This window comes from Felis catus, chromosome D1 (genome assembly GCF_018350175.1).
Source record: "Felis catus isolate Fca126 chromosome D1, F.catus_Fca126_mat1.0, whole genome shotgun sequence".
In the NCBI taxonomy this organism is placed as follows: domain Eukaryota; kingdom Metazoa; phylum Chordata; class Mammalia; order Carnivora; family Felidae; genus Felis; species Felis catus.
Window position 1 is genome coordinate 114,718,369 of NC_058377.1, and position 19,774 is coordinate 114,738,142.

At 51.9% G+C, this 19,774-nt stretch overlaps 1 protein-coding gene across 3 annotated transcripts in view; it reads right to left on the bottom strand.

Moving 5' to 3' along the window:
* Positions 1-18,378, bottom strand: part of AP2A2 (adaptor related protein complex 2 subunit alpha 2) — an 89,470-nt gene extending 71,092 nt beyond the window's left edge. For 2 of the 3 annotated variants that reach the window (XM_006937670.4, XM_006937669.4), the window contains exon 1: positions 18,168-18,376. In XM_006937670.4, coding sequence (XP_006937732.1) covers positions 18,168-18,234 — 67 coding nt within the window. In that variant the 5' untranslated portion in view covers positions 18,235-18,376. Of the gene's footprint in view, positions 1-18,167 lie in introns of all 3 variants that reach the window. The other variant, XM_045039741.1, reaches the window with a different exon arrangement.
* Between the last annotated feature and the right edge of the window lie 1,396 nt (positions 18,379-19,774).

Sequence of the window (19,774 nt, forward strand, 5' to 3'; positions counted from 1 at the left end):
ACAGTGGCAGCTGGGCTTGCAATACTCACCTCCTTCCCCAAGCAGGAATTGAGACTGAAGGGTGGTTCTGGGAGAGACCGAGAAAACCAATGACGTGCGGGTTCCCCCAATGACGGAGACCGCACATCCATCACCGTGCAAGGAGCCCTCCCCCGGGGCCCTGACCGTGCTGGCCAATGCTGGCGCATGCGAGTGGACAGACTCCAAGGAGCAGGCATCAGGAAACTCGCACGGCACGAGCCAGACACCAAAACAAGCCCCAGAAAAGGAATTCAGAGCAAAGAGCTACGTGGAGGAGGGCACTCCAAAGCAATGCATAGTCTCACACAGAGAAACACAGCTTTAAGAAGCAGATGACACCAAAAAAGGACAACTCGGACAAGAAGAAGGCCTCAAATGATAAACCTACTAGCAGAAATAAAAGAATTCAAAAGGGCTGGAGGACAAAGTTGAACATCGTGGAAAATAGAACACCACAAAAACCAAGAAATGGAAAATGAGAGATAAGGTAAGAAAATGTAAGCCAAGAGGTCCAGGTTTCACCTCTTATTAGAGGATCACTCAAAAAGGAGAAAGTGAAAGGAAACTACCAAAGAAATAAAACAACATTTCCTGGGGCACCTGGGTGGCTCAGTCAGTCAGTTAAGCGACCGACTTCAGCTCAGGTCACGATCTCGTGGTTTGTGAGTTCGAGCCCCGCGTTGGGCTCTGTGCTGACAGCTCGGAACCCGGAGCCTGCTTTGGATTCTGGGTCTCCCTCTCTCTTTGCCCCTTGCCTGCTCACGCTCAGTCTCTGACTCTCAAAAATAATAAACATTTTTTAAAAATTAAAAAAAAAAAAAAACAAGAACATTTCCCAAAACATTTCTGACATTCAGATTGAATCATGCCACCAAATGCCACACATGGGCACAGCATCTTAAAATTTCAAATGACTAGAGGGACACCTGGGTGGCTCAGTCAGTTAAGCATCTGACTGTTGATCTTGGCCTCAGGTCCTGATCTGAGGGTCGTGAGTTCAAGCCCCACAATGGGCTCTGCCTACTTAAAAAAAAAAAAAAAATTAAACTTTCAGACCACTAGAAACTAAGAATAGAAATAGAGCCATACCTTCAAAATTGAGGAAAAGTTAACTTCAGCCAGAATTCTACCAGAGCCAAATTCTCAATTAAGTACAAAGGTAAAAAATACTTTAAAAAAAAAAAAATGCAGTTTCTCAAAAGAATTTCGCCTGCTATGCACTCCTACCGAGTTCAAGTGAGCACAAGCCCGGAGCACACACACGTGGACTCCAAAGAACCGAGGTCCAGCCAGAGACAAGCCCCTCCAGACTATGGTGAAGGGAAGTCCCCAGAGGGCAGCACCAACAATCCGTCCAGACGACAGCAGAACTGACCGCTCCAGGAAGGACACCTCAACATGGAAAGAAGGGGCTGACAGGCCACCTGCTGTGTCCAACCACACGAAGGGGGATCTCACAGTCATATCCAGAAGCTTAGGGCTGAAAAGCAACAGGTGCATTAAAAACTACAAAAGGATGGGGGCACCTGGCTGGCTCAGTCTGTGGAGCACTTGACTATTGTTGACCTCAGGGTTCCAAGTTCGAGCCCCACACTGGACGTAGAGATTACTTAAAAATAGTATCTTGGGGCCCCTGGGTGGCTCAGTAGGTTGAACGTATGACTCTTGATTTCGGCTCATGATCCCAGGGTTGTGGGATCTATCCCCACATCAGGCTCTGCACTGAGCATGGAGCCTGCTTTATATTCTTTCTCTCTCCCTCTCCCTCTCTCTCTCTCTCAAATACATACAAGCATACATAAAATATTTTTTAAAAAAATACAAAAGTATAAAAACAACAATAGTTAACACTAAACACATTAAAAATTAAACTATCAGGGGGCACCTGGGTGGCTCAGTCAGTTAAGTGTCCCACTTCAGCTCAGGTCAGGATCTCAAGGTTCCTGAGTTCAGACCCCAATTCAGATCCTCTGTCCTCGCCCTCTCTCTCTGCCCCTTCCCTACTCTCTCACTCTCTCTCAAAAATAACCATTTTTTTTTAATTTTTTTTTCAACGTTTATTTATTTTTGGGACAGAGAGAGACAGAGCATGAACAGGGGAGGGGCAGAGAGAGAGGGAGACACAGAATTGGAAACAGGCTCCAGGCTCCGAGCCATCAGCCCAGAGCCTGACGCGGGGCTCGAACTCCTGGACCGCGAGATCGTGACCTGGCTGAAGTCGGATGCTTAACCGACTGCGCCACCCAGGCGCCCCAAAAAATAACCATTTTTTAAAATAAAAATAAAAAGTTGAACTACTGGGGTGCCTGGGTGGCTCAGTCCGTTGAGTGTCTGACTTCAGCTGAGGTCATGATCTCACAGTTCGTGGGTTCGAGCCCCACATCAGGCTCTGTGCTGACAGCTCGGAGTCTGGAGCCTGCTTCGGATTCTGTGTCTCCCTCTCTCTCTGCCCCTCCCCTGCTCACACACACACTCTCTCTCTCTCTCTCAAAAATAAACATTAAAAAATAAGTAAACATTAAGAAAAAAAATTTTTTAAGTTGAACTATCATCTCAGCTGAGAAGAATATTTCCAGATGTTAATTGCTATACACTGATTAAATAAAATGACATATTAGAGAATGAGTAAATGAAAGCTCAGGTATATTAAGTCCTCATCTTCCACAGTAAGAAGTCAATAAATAATAATTAAATGGGGGAAAACACCCATAAATAGTATAAACATTAATTTAGTAATCACATTTCTGAAAGTAAATATGAGAACAAATGACTATAAAATCAAAATTAACTCTAAGTTTAGGAACGGGGAGATAAGGCAGATGTCAAGTGTTTTATAATTAACTTCTTAAACTACGTTCTCGAGTTTTAACTTTTTCCTAACTTTTTAAAACAATGAAAGGGGCACTTGGGTGGCTCAGCTGGTTAAACGTCTGGCTCTTGACTTCGGCTCAGGTCACGATCTCACGGTTCATGGGTTCGAGCCCCACATTAGGCTCCGTGCTGACAATGTGAAGCCCGCTTAGGATTCTCTCTCTCTCCCTCTCTCTGCCCCTCCTCCACTCATGTGCTCTGTCTCTCTCTCAAAATAAATAAATAAACTTTAAAAACTAAAAGTAAAATGTATTGCTTTAAAAAGAAAAAAAAAAAAAAAAACACTTGGGGCACCTGGGTGGCTCAGTCGGTTGAGTGTCTGACTTTAGCTCAGGTCATGATCTCCCGGTCTGTGAGTTCAAGTCCTACGTCAGGCTCTGTGCTGACAGCTCAGAGCCTGGAGCCTGGAGCCTGCTTCGGATTCTGTGTCCCTCTCGCTCTCTGCCCCTCCCCCTGCTCGCTCACACGCGCTCTCTCTCTCTCTCTCTCAAAAATAAAAATAAACATTTAAAAACAATTAAAAAAAAACAATTAAGGGCAAGACTAGACAAAAAAAAAATAAGAAAAATGCACACAATTGAAAAGACCTGCCCAGTTACTAGAACACTACCCCTCTCCATCATCGGTGATGAGTGTCCATGCACATGACCCCCACACCATCCTCTGGCTTTAGCCCCAGCTCCGTTGACGATCTGGTCCCACCATGGCCATCCCCCCAGTACTCACTGCAGGCATCCTACCAGCCCCAACCTTTCAGCTCACTCAATCAGGTAAGCAAATTCCGACACCCATCAGCCACCCCCATCCCGGGGACCGATGATTAGTCTTCCTCTCCCCTCCCTCTCCCATCCCCACCTCCTCTGAGCCAGCCTCAATTCCATGGCATAAACTAAGCCCTGATCTTCCTTCTCTGTCTGTGCGCTTGGCTGGCAAACCCCTCCCTGCTGAATCCAGTTCTGGCCAATCCAGAGCCTGGATTGCTGAGTGTCCTGGTAAAACTACACCCGCGATCCTGGGCTGGCCTCACATGTGGAGCCCAGGGAGGCCCTACCATCTCTCCTCAACGCCTTCACCTCCACCCCACGCCTCCTCCCTCCCCTCACCGGCAGCCCTTAAGCGCTCAGGCTACCCTTGGCACCACCTCCCCCTGCATCTCCACTTTTCTTCACCCCTCCACCTTCTCCCTAGCCCTTCTTTCTCTTTCTGGCGGCCTACAGACATGCTCTGCCTCCCCCACCAGCCAGGAGTCCTCACCTTCTTCATCCGGCTCACAGTCTGCTTCCCCCCCACCCCTATTCCCAGCATCGCAGTAATTCCTTCCAAGGTGCCTCCCTTCTCTGCTCACCCTCCACCGGCTACACCTGTCACTCAGGAGGAAAACTAGACTTCTCAGAACAGCCTACGAGACCCCCATCACCTGCCTTGCCCCCTGCGCCTGACTCCGGAACCCCAGGGTCTGTCTGCAACTCATACTCCAGCCACGCTGTCCACCAGCATTGCAGGGCATGCCTGACCCCCAGCTGCACAAGCTAGATTGCAATCCCCTTTTCCTGCCTTATTTCCCCTTAATACGCTATATAATGCACTATATATCATACTTATTTTATGTCTACTTCACTAGAACGTAAGCCACACGAAGGTATTCTTGTCTGTTTTGTCCACCGCGCAGCTCTGTAAATTTGATGAACAAATCAATTAAACTTAAAAAAAAAAAAAAAGCTTCCTTTTTCTTTATCCCACTGTGATAAGCAGAATACTCCCCCAAAAATGCCCACACTCTAATACCTGGACCTTGTAAGATACCTTCCATAGCAAAAAGAACTCTGCAGATGTAATCAAGATAGGGGAATTATCCTGGATCAGGCAGATGGGCCCAATATAATCACATAAGCCCTTAAAAGGAGAGACTCTGGAGGCAGGAGACAGGCTGACCAAGTCAGAAAGATCCTATGTCGAGAGGGATTCGCTGGCGGGCCTCACGGGAAGCAGGAGAAGGACCGTGAGCAGGCTGTAGGAGGCAAGCCAGCAAGAAAAGGGGGCCGCGGCCCCCACACTACAAGGACTGACTGGAAGCAGCCTCACCTCCAGAGTCTCCAGAAGGGACTGCAGCTCTGCTGACACCTTCATCTCCACCTCGTGAGATTCTAGGCAGAGGACCCCGCCGAGCCAGGCTGTGCACGGCTTCTGATCTACAGAACACGAGATAATACAGGAGTTCTGGTCTCCGCTGCTAAATTTGTGTTCCTTTGTCACAGCAACGATAGAAAGCTAACACACCCTCTACACTCCCCAGTCACCATCTCCCCTCTCTCCTCTTTACAGCCAGACTCCGCAAAAGGGTGGAGACTCACATTTTCCAATTATTCTCCCTTAAACTACCCCATCGGATTCACCTCTGCTCACCCCACTCAAGTGACCTACTACCGTGCTCCCTCCTTACTGGCCTGTGCTCCTCCCACCTAGACATGTCTCCCCCTAACTGCTTAGGGTCTGCAAGCCTGGAGCTCTGGCCACCTTCCTAGAGAGCTGGTCCAGCACCGTGGCTCAGAGAGGAGACTTGGAACCAGGCAGCCAGAGTCTGAATTCCTGTCCTACCACTTTCTAGGCAGTCACGTGGCCCTGGGCTCAGGGCCCCACTTTTCCTCCTCATCTACAAAACAGGAGGATCGGGGCGCCTAGGTGGCGCAGTCGGTTAAGCGTCCGACTTCAGCCAGGTCACGATCTCACGGTCCGTGAGTTCGAGCCCCGCGTCAGGCTCTGGGCTGAGGGCTGATGGCTCAGAGCCTGGAGCCTGTTTCCGATTCTGTGTCTCCCTCTCTCTCTGCCCCTCCCCCGTTCATGCTCTGTCTCTCTCTGTCCCAAAAATAAATAAACGTTGGAGAAAAAAAAAAAACAAAACAGGAGGAACACAGCACCTACTGTTCAAATATCATCATGAATGTCAGATGTGTAAACACAGGTAACGTGCTTGGAAGCATGCCAGGCACACAGAAGAGCTGTAGGAGCGAGAGCTAGGTTTCGATCATTTCCACTCGCCTCCTCGATGAGCTAGCTCCCTGTCTCATGGCTCTAAACAACACCTAGAAGTTCTGCCCCCATACGTTTACCTCTTGCCCAGACCTCTTCTCTGCATTCCAGTCCTGGATATCCAACTGCGTACTCAGTGTCTCTCCCCAACGCTAATGGTGATAAACAGGGACGTGATTTATCTTCCCACCTCAGACAACTAAATAGATGAAAATACACGAAACAACAGTCTCCAGAAACTGGACAAGAGGTTCTGGCAGACCATGACCTCCGAGAGACAGAAAACAAACAAGATGAGAGGGGCAGGTCTCCCTAAAGTGAGGAGACAGACAAAGGGGCCAGAATGTGCAGAGCAGAGCCACAGAGGGGTCCTCGAATCTCTGCCTCATCACTCATCTGCCCAGGCACGACCACCAGCTCCCGCGGCTGTGGAAAGAGCCGCTGGAAAGCAGCTGGAGGGTAAGCCATGGATGCCGACACAGGGCCAGTAAGCCGGCGGGGGGCGGGGGGGGGGGGGGGAACCTCATAAAACCCAGGGCATCAAGCAGACTTCTGGGAAGGAACCCACCTCGGGGCGCCTGGGTGGCTCAGTCGGTTAAGCGTCTGACTTCAGCTCAGGTCACGATCTCACGGTCTGTGAGTTCGAGCCCCACGTCAGGCTCTGGGCTGATGGCTCAGAGCCTGGAGCCTGCTTCCGGTTCTGTGTCTCCCTCTCTCTCTGCCCCTCCCCGTTCATGCTCTCTCTCTGTCTCAAAAATAAATAAAAACGTTAAAAAAAAAAAAATGAGAAGGAACCCACCTCAAGAGGGGGGTGAAATCAGCCCCAGACCAAAGGCTGCTCCGGCCCCTCCTTTAAGACCAAACAGTGTCCAAGTTGCTGAGCTTCAGCCCAGGAAAAAGCTCAAGGATATTTAAAGAAATACAATAATATTCAGGGCAAGGTGAAATTCATGATGTCTGACATCCAATAAAAAATTACAGGAATGCAGGCGTGCTTAAGTTGCTCAGTTAAGTGTTGACTTTGGCTCAGGATGTGATCTCAGCATTCGTGCCCCATGTCAGGCTCTGTGCTGACAGCTCGGGGCCTGGCCCTGCTTCAGATTCTGAGTCTCCCTCTCTCTGCCCCTCCCCCGCTCATGCTCTGTCTCAAAAATTAACAAACGTTAAAAAAAAAATTTTTTTTTAATTACAGGCATGCAAAGAAACAGAAAAATACAACCCATAATGGGGGTGGGGGGAGATCTATCAATAAAAACAGACCCAGAGATTACAGATGATGAAGGAAAAAAAAAAAAAAAAACCAAGAAATGACAGAACATAAAATCAGGGGACAGTAACATTAGAAGTCATCATAACTATACTCCATATGCTCACGGAGGGAGACGGTATCACAAGCATGTGAATCGGTACAGACGACACATGAAAGACCCGAAGTGAAGTTCAAGACACGAGACCTACGATGTCTGAGAGGGAAAATATGCTGGACGAGATTAATAGAAGATCGGACACCACAGATTAGTGCACCTGAAGACACAGCCCAGAAATGAGCCCAAGTGAAACAAAGAGAGAAAAGCAGACCGAAAAACATGATCTGAGAGAGCATCACTGAGCTGTGGGGCAACCTCCGGTGGCCTGACTTGTGTGTAACAGAGTCCTCAAAGGCAGGACGGGGACAGAAAAAGTATTTGAAGAATAACGGCCAAATCTTTTCAAATTTGGTGAAAGCTAGAAACCCACTGATCTCAGAAGCTCGAACCCCAAGCACAAGAAACATGAAGCAAATGACAAGGCACATAACAAATAAAACTGACTAAAGCCAGGGAACATACACGAAAAGCAGCCAGAGGAAAAAGCCACATCGCACACAGGCGAACAGTGGTAAACACGGTGGCAGACGTACCTCTGGAAACAGGGCAAAAGCCTGAGACACAGCCGCACCTTTAACGTCGTGGGACGGAAGATCTACCTTGTGGTCTCCGTCTGGTTCAACCCAGCCTCACCTTCCATGGTTAATACAACAGCCACCCAAACTGCCTCCCACTTCAACCCTTGTCCCCGCTGCTCACTCTCTATACAGAAGCAAATGATCTCATTAAAAGCAAAAGTAATTTGGGTGAGATCAAGTGTGCTGAAAACTTCCCAGGATTCCTACAAGGCCTGACATGCTCCGCCCTCCGCGCCCGCAGCCCATGCTCACTGAGGGCCTCCGCACCTCCACCTGCAGAACTCACTTCCGCATCTCCTCCAAGCTTCCTTAGAATACACCTTCTCCAGGCTACCTGACCTGACCTAACCTGACCACAGGCTTTGAAGCTGAGAACCGTCCACACTCTCTGTCCCTCTTCCCTACTGTATTTTTCTCCACGACAGAGCAACAAAAAGATGAATGGAGATAAATAGATACCTGTTTTTCTCATTTATTTTGTCCGTCTAGTCTCACAAGAATTTAAGTTCTGAAAGTACAGGGATTTTGTCCATTTGGTTAACCACCGAATCCCTGGTACCTAGAGTAGAATAGTGCCTGGCACACAGCAGGCACTCAATAGATTTCTTGGGGCCGCCCGGTTGCCCTCAGTCAGTTAAGCGTCTAACTCCTGGCTTGGGGGCAGGTCATGAACTCACAGTTTGTGGGATCGAGCCCCACATCAGCACACAGCCTGCTTGCGATTCTCTTTCTCCTTCTCTTTGCACCTCCCCAACTCATGCTCATTCTCCATCTCTCAAAATAAATAAATAAACTTAAAAAAAATAGATTTCGTGAATGAATAAATGGTACGATTCTATCAGAAAACAGAATCCAGAAAAATAAATAAATTTTGAAATATACAACTACAAAATACACTTCACTCTTGGCGCTGCACCAAAAGTATAGCAAAACAAGAACATTATACAAAGAAATACGTTTTCTTCGCTACTTAATATTAAACAGATTTAAATTAGACCTACAGCAAATGCTACGTTAGAGAATATACACCAGACATCAGCCCCCAGCAGAGGAGCATCTCCTGTCCCTCTGTGACCAGCATCCGTGCGAGGGGCCCACATCTCCATCCTGTGGATGACAATCTCAAAAAGGCCAAGCCTCAGGAACTGAACAACTCGGTACAAACGGACCCTCAGACCATCACCTTCCCACCTCCCTTTTCCTCCATTCTCAGCACTTGGGAAAGCTGTATGTACTATGTTACCCAAGGACGGCTCAAATTGTGGCGAAAGAATAAGGCAACAAAGGGGCACCTGGGAGGCTCAGTCAGTTGAGTGTCCAACTTTGGCTCAGGTATGATCTCGCAGTTTGTGAATTCAAGCCCCACATCGGGCTGTCTGCTGTCAGCCTGTCAGCACAGAGACCGTTTCGGGTCCCCTGTCCCCCTCTCTCTGCCCGCCCCCACTTGGGTTCTCCCAAAAATAAATATTTTTAAGCTTAAAAAAAAAAGGTGGCAACAAAGTTTAAAAAGGATAGTTGAGCAGAAGCTATAAGCTAACTAAACGTAACTGAGTTTGTGAGGAGCGTGTCCTACAGAAGGAAGCCCTACGGGAAAACTACTTGTAGATGGAGACACACCCCCAGCAGGATTCATTATGAACTCAACCACAGAAGGCTCTGACTCTCATGGGTGCGAGGTTCAAAATCAGGTTCTGATTTGGTCGTGCTGTGCCTGACATAAAGGAAAAAAAGGCTATAGGGCGCCCGGGTGGCTCAGTCGGTTGAGCGTCCAACTTCAGCTCAGGTCATGATCTCGCAGTTCATGGGTTCGAGCCCCACATCAGGCTCTGTGCTGACAGCTCAGACCTGGAGCCTGCTTCGGATTCTGTGTCTCCCTCTCCCTCTGCCTCTCCCCTGCTCATTCTCTGTCTGTCTGTCTGTCTGTCTCTCTCTCTCTCAAAAAAAAAAAAAAATTAATAAACATTGAAGAAAGAAAGAAAGAAAGAAAGAAAGAAAGAAAGAAAGAAAGAAAGAAAGAAAGAAAGAAAGAAAGGAAGGAAGGAAACAAGCAAGCATAACGGGAGCACCTGGATGGCTTGGTTGGTTGAGCATCCGATTCTTTTTTTTTTTTTTTTAATGTTTTTATTTATTTTTGAGACAGAGGGAGACAGAGCACGAGCAGGGGAGGGGCAGAGAGAGAGGGAGACACAGAATCCGAAGTGGGCTCCAGGCTCTGAGCTGTCAGCACAGAGCCCGACACGGGGCTCGAACCCGCAAACGGTGAGATGGTGACCTGAGCCGAAGTCAGACGCTCAACCGACTGAGCCCCCCAGGCACCCCGGTTGAGCATCCGAATGTTGATCTTGGCTCAGGTCAGGACACCACAGTTTGTGAGATGGAACCTTACATCGGGCGCCACACTGACGGTGCGGAGCCTGCTTGGGATTCTTTCTCTCCCTCCCTCTCTCTGTCCCCCCTCCACTCTCACGTGTGCACACTCACATGTGCTCTTTCTTCTCCCAAAACAAATGAATAAAAATTTTTTAAAAAAGAAAAGGCAAAACACAAATCGCAGTGCAGCACTGACATCCTAAGGGTTAGCTCCAAGGGCTTTAGGTACACTGAATAACTAATCCTCATTACACTCTTGAGCTGCCACCAGAAGGGATTTTAAAGGCAAGAAAAACACCTTACCACCCAAAACAAAAACCAGGCAACCCTACTTGGATGCTGGTCTCCACACTTTGAAGCAACACTGTAAAACAGACACCAGGTCCTGGGGTAGGTGAGAAGGTAAATGGGAAACATCTTGAGTACAAGGATACACAAAACCACCGCAGCTCTCACTGGGTTTAAACTGGGGGTGAAAACAAAGACTCCAGACTCTACTAGGCCACAATTTGCAAAGGTGAGGAATCAAAGAGTACAGTATCAGGATCTGACCCAAACCGCTGGTCAGCAACGTCTTATCCTAAATGAACACATCCAGCATCACTCAACTCCCCGTTTCCTGAGGCAGCCGGGAGCTGAGGGAGCCGTGTGGGGCCAGAACGCAGCAAGGGAAGTGGGTCTCCGCCTCACAGCAAAGACCTTCCTGTCCTTGCGGGGCCCAGAGCAGCTGTGGGCACGTCACTGCCCTTCTGCTGCACCCCCACTAACACAGACAACAAACTCCAAGGGCCAGACCACAGGCCCCATCCCCACACCCTGTGTGCCTCTCACCTTCCCACTGGTGGCTCTCAACTCCCACCGAAGTCTTTCTGACTCCACTTCCCACACCTTCCCTATTGGGTGACTGTGGGCCCCAGTCCTAATCCTCTGTGGCAGTAACACTGAAGGAAAAAGAATGAAGGGTGGCAGGAAGTGATGTGAGACGGCAGGCAGGGACAAGAGTGTCGCCACAGGTTTAAACTGCATCTTCCGGGCAACCGCAACATTTTGGGCAAGGCTCGGACTCGCCTCTCCCTCTCTGGCACTGTGCATCTGTGCATCTGGCCGTCCCCAGGTCAGTCGCCAGGGCACTGTTTTAAAACAGGCCACCTCCTCCTCCCTGCACGCTTCTGATTCCCGACATGGCGTGGCGTGCAGGGCCCTCTCTCCCACAGAGCGCCAGGGCTGGTCTTATCGCTCGGCCTCAGCCCCCAGCTCCCGGTGGCGACTCCCACTTGAACTACCCACCCTGAAGCTCTCATAATCAAATGGCACATGCAACTTTCCATGATATTTCAACCATGGCAACGTCATCCCAAAGTCAGTTATCGTGCAAAAGGCCAAGAGGAGAATCAGTAAATACAGTCTTATCATCCCAACCTCAGACATTACACGGCCCGGTGAAAACTGTTCATTTCTCTTTTCTTAAGTGTACCACTCATTTGGTCAAGCTGAGGGCAGACTTATTTGATCTACTTCACAGTGCACTGGAAGCTGACGAAAACGATCAACTTTCTAACTCCCGCACTTGTGGTTTCCATATCACACCTCTGTGCTGATCACAATGAAAGGGCAAGACAGGAGGGTGCCCGTCCTACGTATCTGTCTTGCATTCATTTCACACACCGAGTCCAGGCAGGGAGTGGACTGACACACTTTAAGCGAAAAAAAAAAAAAAGAATGCTCGACAAGGCCACAGGCAAACATGAAACATTCCAAAGGCTGACGCAGACCTTCCTTTCTTAGGTGTCTGAGCACCTGGCGCCCTCTGTCCTCTAGGACCTCTCCACCTTGCTTTCGGGCAAGGACTCATCTTGTCCACCTGACAGCCTCTCATTCTCTGCATACTACATTCAGGAGTCCGCAACGTAGGAGGTGCTCAATAAAGATGAACGCATCTCCCTATTTGTCTGCAAACTCTTTAGGGGGACAGGGACCACATGTCCTGTTTCTCCGAACCCCACAAATTTCACGTAACAGATCAGATGCCACCCCTTGCCCCAAACCTGAGGCCCGATCTGTCCCAAGATCCAGAACCGGTAAGACTTTGGGAGGAAGCAGAGCACGTGGCCATCGTGTCCGGGAAGCACACGCTTGTGAACACTCACTCGCACAGGAGGGAGACCACACACAGCTTCCCGGCTCTGCAAGGCCAGGGTTGTGGCCAAAGGAGTTCACCGAAGACTTACAAAAAAAGACTTCTGGTTCTGGGAGTCTCATAAGTTTTGAAATTGGAGCTAAGGGAAGCCGGCCTCGAGCCCAAGAACCTGCAAAACAGACCCACGAAATTCTGAGGCACCCAGAGCCCCGCCCACTCAGGGGCTCACACCAGGGAGTCACATTCTGCGTTAGCGGGAAACAGCGCTTCCTAGTCGCACTGGAACCCTCCCCTGTGATCTGACTCTATTTTGTAAAAGCCAAGGAAATGTTATTCACCCCCACAAAGACAGCCTTCCCAATAACTCCGCAACTACAAAATCCTGACACACACTGTTGCCGAAACAACAGAGTGAAAGTCATTTTAAGAGGAGAGAGAAGTAATGCTAAGTATCCGGCACGAGAAAACACTCATCACCAGGATATTTGAACGTGTCATAAGAGAAACAGAGAGAGTCCCCGACTTCAGAGGAGCCAGAAGGAAAACAAGGGGATGAACAGGTATTTCCTCGAAGCAATAACCACCAACCTTGGCAGACAAATTCAACCTGGATCAAAGACTTCCTCCCCTTGCCCGGCACGGGGGATCGTCCCTCCCTTTGCCCTCCGTCACACGCTCCCTAAATCAGTTTCTAAAGAGTATATATTATGCAAAAGAAAATTCGCAAGAAGAGCATTCTTTTTCAAAAAGTCATCATTTTTCAAATGTCCAGTCAAGACTAAAACGAACCTTAAATTTTTTCAAGGACTTTAAAAGTTAAAAAGCAGACCGACAAATTCTGGTTCTGCTCCTTATTATTACTCAGGAAAACCAAGTATCACCTTTACGTTTCATTTCCTACACAGATGCATAACCTGAACTTAGCGTTTTACGTTCAGTTCTCCACATCCAATTTATGACTCATAACAAACGGAATTTTATGAACTAAATGTTTTGAACTCTAGTCATGTTAAAATATAATTCAAAGGGGTGCCCAATTTCAACGAAGTTAACGGAAATGGAGAGGACAGAGTTTCGTGACCAACACAATGAGCCGAGCAGTGATACTCATTCTGCCAGTTTATCACTGCACCTGCAGCAAAACTGCATGCTTTCACCAAGAACACGGGAAATGCGTTTTTGCCAAATAGCTAATTACACGTCTCCACTTGTTCCCCTTCATTTGAGTGAGTGCCTGGAGGGAGTAAATAGAACGCCCGCCCGCAAGCAAGATGCAAGTGTCTCCCTTCACCTGCACAGGCCCCGCCCCCGCCACCTCCCGCTTGGAGGAATAAATGACAATTTCCTGCCCATTGGCAACGTGACTGGTCTCACAAGAGTAAAGACCCATCGCTCTCTTTCATTGCAGTCTTGGTTGTTTTTGTTTTGTTTTGTTTTGTTTTTTTGAGACAGAGAAAGCACGAGCTGGAGAGGGGCAGAGAGAGAGGAAGACAGGAACCAAAGTGGGCTCCGCGCTCACAGCAGAGAGCCCGGTGTGGGACTCGCACCCACGAGCCATGAGGTCATGATCTGAGCCAAAGTCGGACGCTTAGCCGACTGAGCCGCCCAGGCGCTCCTCAGTCTTGGTTATTTTGCAGCCAATGAGGAGTCTGTCAACATTTTCAGCAGTGTTTCATATTCTCAACACTGTTCTCGTGTTGACATGTCAATGGTAATGCATAAAAACATGCATTAACTGGGGCGCCTGGGTGGCTCAGTTGGTTCAGTGGCCAACTTTAGCTCAGGTCATGATCTCACCGTTCCTGGGTTCAAGGCTCACATCGGGCTCTGTGCTGGCAGCTCAGAGCTTGGAGCCTGCTTCAGATTCCGTGTCTCCCTCTCTCTCTGCCCCTCCCCTGCTTGCTGTCTCTCTCTCTCGCTCTCGCTCTCTCTCTCGCTCTCTCTCTCAAAAAAAAAAAAACATTAAAAAATACTTTTTAAAAAAGACATGCATTAACTTAGACATGCCTGTCCAATGACACATCACATGTGTAAAAGTAAACAAAAGTTCCAAAATAACTAAATAACAAATAACTATTATTTTCCCAATTTCAGCAGGGCTTTTGTTTTCTTTAAACCCATCACTTGAATGTGTTATCAGTTAATGCAACAGCTCGGACAGACCTCAAGGGGATTGTACGGAGTGAGAAAAGCCAATCAACAGGTCACATACTACACAACTCCATTCACATGACGCCCTTGAGATGCTATGCAGACAGAACAGACTAGCAGTCGGGAGTGGGTACGCTGGCTAAAGGCGTAAGGCGAGGGGGCTTTGTGATGATGGAACAGCTCTGTGTCTTGATGAAGGTGGCAGTTACACGTAGCTACCTGTGACAAAAGCACAAAGACCTACACACACACACACACACACACACACCAGTGTAGGTAAAACCGATAAAATGTGACTACGCCCTGTGGAATGTACCAATGTCAGTTTCCTGGTGTTGAAATTGTACTGTCATGTCAGAAATCCCCCTTTGAAGAGGTGGGGTGAAGGGTGCCGGGACCTCCCTGTCCATTTCTTTGCAACTTCCTGCAAATCTATTTTTATTTCAAAATAAAGACTTATTTAAAATTTGGGACTAAGTAAAAGGATGAGAATTTTTCTTTTGATTTGTTCATGTTTTATTCATGTTTTGAGAGAGAGCGTGAGTGGGCGAGGGGCAGAGAGGCTCTGAGCCGTCAGCACAGAGCCCCATGTGGGGCTCAAAACTCAAGAGCCACAAGATCATGACGTGAGCCGAGGTCAGACGCTTAACTGACTGAGCCACGTAAGCGCCCCTCGAATTTTTCAATACCAACTTAAAAACAGAGAGAAAGAAACAACTCCTAACTCCCACACCCTGAAGTCACACTAGCCAAATTCAGTGGCCCTGGGCTGAAGTTCATCAAAAAGAATCCAGTTAATTTTATGAGGCACTGAATTAGTTTGCTACCTGAGCCACAAAAGCTACAGGCTTGAGGAACACAGCATGACAAGAGCACCTTTTCAGATCCCGGAGGGTATTCGCTGTGGCTGTGCTAAGCAACGTTCCCAGCCAGCCGCCTGAAGCCCATAACTTACATAAGGTGCAGACAGATGCAGCGCTCGCTCCTGAACGTCTTAAAGGGGGGAATTTAAGACTCTAGCTCAGAAAGGCAAAGGGAGCTGCAATTTTAGAACTGAAACAGACCTCAGTGGTGCTCCTGCTCAAACCAACCCCTCTGTCAGCTGCGAAACCTAACTCAGCGGCCGCGGGCTGTGGGTCATGGCACAGGGGAGAGGCGGGCTGAGTCCAGACCCTGGCGGCCAGCTCAGTGCCCTCTCTCCTCAGAGCCTGGGTGCAGCCATCACAGCTCACAAGAGACCAGTAAGCACATGAGATCAGAGGTGGGCGGGGAGAAGGGGAAGCAGGGACCCCTCTCCCTCCCCACAGGCGTAAGCCAGGCCAGAGTCAGCCCTCGGTCAGTCTCCAGGCACCGTGTTGCCCGTGTTGACGTTAGCTCCCTGCTGTTCCAGGCACATCTTGGCCCTCTGCCTGCAGGGCCCTTCAGAGAAAATCGGTGCAAGAATCATCTTCTAGCAAAGTCCTCTCTGGCTCACTGTCTACTCGTTTCCTCGGCACATGCCTCATGCCAGGCACTGTGCAAGCAGCGGAGGAGTGTGACGCGACAGACGCGGTCCCCGCCGTGCGGGGCCACGATCGCCGACACTGCTCTGAAGGAGCACGGCACCATGACTGACGGAAGAAAGGGCAGGGGCACAGCGAGGCTGGGAAGGGGTTTCTGAGGAGGGGGCCGCACTAAACGGAGAGCTGGCCCCAAGAAGGACCAGGCACCCCTCCCCCTCATATAAGACTTCGGGGGAGAGGCTGTCTTACTCTTTGGTCCACACCGGCGGCCCTCCAGCCGAGAAAAGTCCCCCACGGGGCAACGTCTGGACGTGGCCTTGGGCGTCACAACGGAGGCATCTGGTCGTAGAGAGGCCAGGGACGCTGCTGTCCGCCACTAACGGACGCTTCTGCACCACAGACGGTGGGCCCAGGTGTCAACAGCGCGGCGGAGGGCAAAGTCCGGTCTCCAGTCAGTCAACGAGCACCGGCTGAGTCCTCAGTCCGGGGCAGGCGCCTACTTGCAGCCAAGCGCAGACCTAGCAGGGTCACAGGTCTGGCACGCGGGTGACGGCTGGCCGAGAAAACGGGTTTCAGCCTCGAGGTCTTTCTTGCCCAATGCGTGTTTCTACCAAAACGGAAGGGCTGACATCACGCCCAACTTAAGGCTGCTAAGCCTTCGGCCAAGGGTCCCCTGCAGCAGTAGTGCACATGCACCTGGCTTTACGAGACGCGCCCGGATTAAGAGTGCCACCGTCCTGAAGTCACAGCGAACAGCAAAGGAACAGACAAACGCTGCCTACTTGTGAAGGCACCAATCCGAGAGTGCAATACCACCCCGACTTCCTGCAGAGTAAGCAGAGGGCCAGAAGATCCAGACTTCCACGGTCTGGGGACACCAGGGCCCCCGGTGCAAGGAGGTGAGGGGTTCAACACAACGGCATTTACCATCAAAATATGCACTGAACCCAAGGCAATAAAAATCAGTCAACTATCTGGTGGGTACCGAAAACAATAAAACGCACCAGCAGGAAACCGGGTTTGTGTTTATTTTTTTTTAAGCCAGTAAAGGAGACGTCCTCTGAATGCCAAGAGCTCCTCTGCCGACCACAGCCAAATTCACTGCAGGACCCACGGGGCACCCAGCACCCTCCCCGCCTGTTTCACCTTGCCGCGTGATTTTTTGCGCTCCGGGGAGGGCACGCGTGTCCCGGAACGGAGACGGCAGCCAGAGCAGTTTCCCTGCAGCCAGCCCACCCTCTAGGGCCCCAGTGTCTGGATTCCCCCGGGGAATGAGTCATTTTAATCAGGGCGCAGTAAGCCGCCACAGCCCGCGCAGAGCCGCTTCCCAGGGTTCGCTCTTCCCACTCCCTGAGCGAAAGTCCACGCTGTTTTGGAAAACGCTGGGTTAAATGCTCCATTACTAGAAAGACGGAGCAGATTGCTCGACATGACATCATGCTGGGGGGGGGGGGGGGGAGAAGGGGGTCTTCGCCGGAACCGGGCCGACGATACCACAGCCCCCTACGGCGTCGGCGAACACCACCCTGCACCCCGCACCCCTGCCCCCACTGCTCCCCGACCCGCGGCCCCCGCACTCCAGTCGGAGCCCCCGATCCCGCCTACCAGAGGCCTGCTGCGCCCTCCTCACCCGCCCTCTAGGTCCGCACCCGGGACCCTCGCACCCCCAGCCTGCGCCCCCTGCCCCCTGCCATCTGGGTCTGCACCCAGACCAACCCCGCCTGCGTCCCCAGACCCCCACCCCGCCCCGCGCCCCCTGCCCCCTGCCTTCTGGGTCGACACCCAGACTCCCGCCCCACCCCAGGGGGGCGCCCCCGGACCCCCGCCCTCCAGGTCCTCACCCGGGACCGCGCCCCGCGCCCCCTGCCCCTGCACCCAGACCCCTGGCCCGCACCCCCGCACCTCGAGCCTGCGCCCGCGGACTCCCACCCAGCGCTCCGGGCCTGCGACCCCGGACCTCCGCCCCGCCCCGAGCCGCCCCCCCCCCCCCGCCCCATCGCTGCCTTCTGGGTCCGCACCCAGACTCCCGCCCCGCACTCCCGTCCCCCGGGTCCGCACGCGGACCCCGCCCCGCGCCCCGCACCCGGACCCCCGCCCCGCACCCCCGCACCCCACAGGCCGGTCCCGCGCCGCGGCCACTCACAGTTGCGAATGTCGGAGATGAAGACCGCCAAGCCCCGCATCCCGTCCCCCTTCGACACGGCCGGCATCTTCGGGCCCCGGGGAGCGGCCTGGGCTGGCGCGCCCGGAGGACGAGCGGGGAGCGGGAAGCGGGTCGCCGCCGCCTCTGGAGCCGCCTCAGCCGGAGCCGCCTCAGGCTCCGAGCGCCGCTTTCAGGGCCGCCGCCGCGCGCGCGCGCACGCACTCACGCTCGCAGCTGCGGGCACGCACACGCTCGCTCGCGCGGCGGCAGGCGGCGCGGGGACGAGCACGTCAAGCGCGGGCGCGTAAAGGCAGGAGCGGGGGCGCCCCCTGCAGGCGGGCCGACGCGCCGTTCCGCGACAGGATCATCTCCCCCGTGGCTTTGACCTGGCCCAGGTTCTGGGGTACTTGCTGCCCACGTCGGGGGCTGGTCTGCGTCCAGAGCCCTAAGGGCCTGCTGCACATCACCCGACAGTCCTTTCTTAACAAAGAGGGCCACTGAGGCCTGCAGAGAAAGGACGGCCCACCCCCACCCCGAGACAGCACCCGGTGACCGCAGGGCCCAGTCTAGACTTTGATCCCTCAACGCCCAGCCAGGACCCTTTGCCGATCTGCCACCACCCACCTCTGCACCCCGAGGTAAAGGCAGAGGGCCGCCCCGTGGGTCAACCTCCCGCATTGCTACACCCAAGGAGTGTGTTTGGAGAGCAGGTGGCCCTGCTGAGCTGGCCTTCATGAAGCCACATGGCTTTGAAAAGGAAGCTTCCTCCTTATGGGGCAGGTGGGGGGCCGGGGGGGGGGGCGGCAGTATCTGGGCCCTGAACCTGATCCTGGCCCAGACCCACAAAAGAGACCTCTGCCCCACCCTGGCTCACTTCCTCAGTTCCCAGTGAGAGGTCAGGCCCAGCTGGACCCTGACCAGGAGGAGGAAGGGGCGGGGCCCCTCCCACAGACCAGACACCCCACCCATGCTCTGGGCCTCCAAGACCCCCTGGGGGAAACCGGAACCCTGGCGGCTGGAATCTTTGTAAGAGAGCTATTTCACCACCTTCCAAGACCTTCCAAAGAGCTGGGCCAGCAGAGGGCTTCCTGGAGGAGGGGAGATCCCCAGGGCCCACATCCCCATGCCACGAGATACCCCTCCCATGGCCAAGCCAGGCGACTCCGACAAGCAGACCCTGACCCACCCCCAGCAGCCACTCACAGAACAGGGCAATGCCCAGAGGCTGCGGGGACCCACGTGGGGAATGGACAGAGTGCCAGCTCAGGCCGAGGTGGTGGGCTTCTCTGAAGAGGGGCTTGGAGTAGGACAGACATCCTATCTCCTTTCAGTGCTGCTGCTGGGCTTCCCAGGCCTCCTGGGATTCCCAAAAGTATGTGTGTGTTTGGGGCGGGGGTCCCAGAGCATGGTGAGGCACACAGGTGGCCATGAGAAAGACCCCACACTGCCTGCCTCTCGGCTCCTGCAAGCCCTCAGGTCATTTATTAGAATCAGGCCTGAGTCCACCTGGCCCTCCCTAACCAGGTTATGCCCAGCGAGGGGCAGGCTGCCTTTACTTGTAAGAAGTGCCTGGAAACAGTTTCATTTCTTAAGTTCTGTGACTTGGA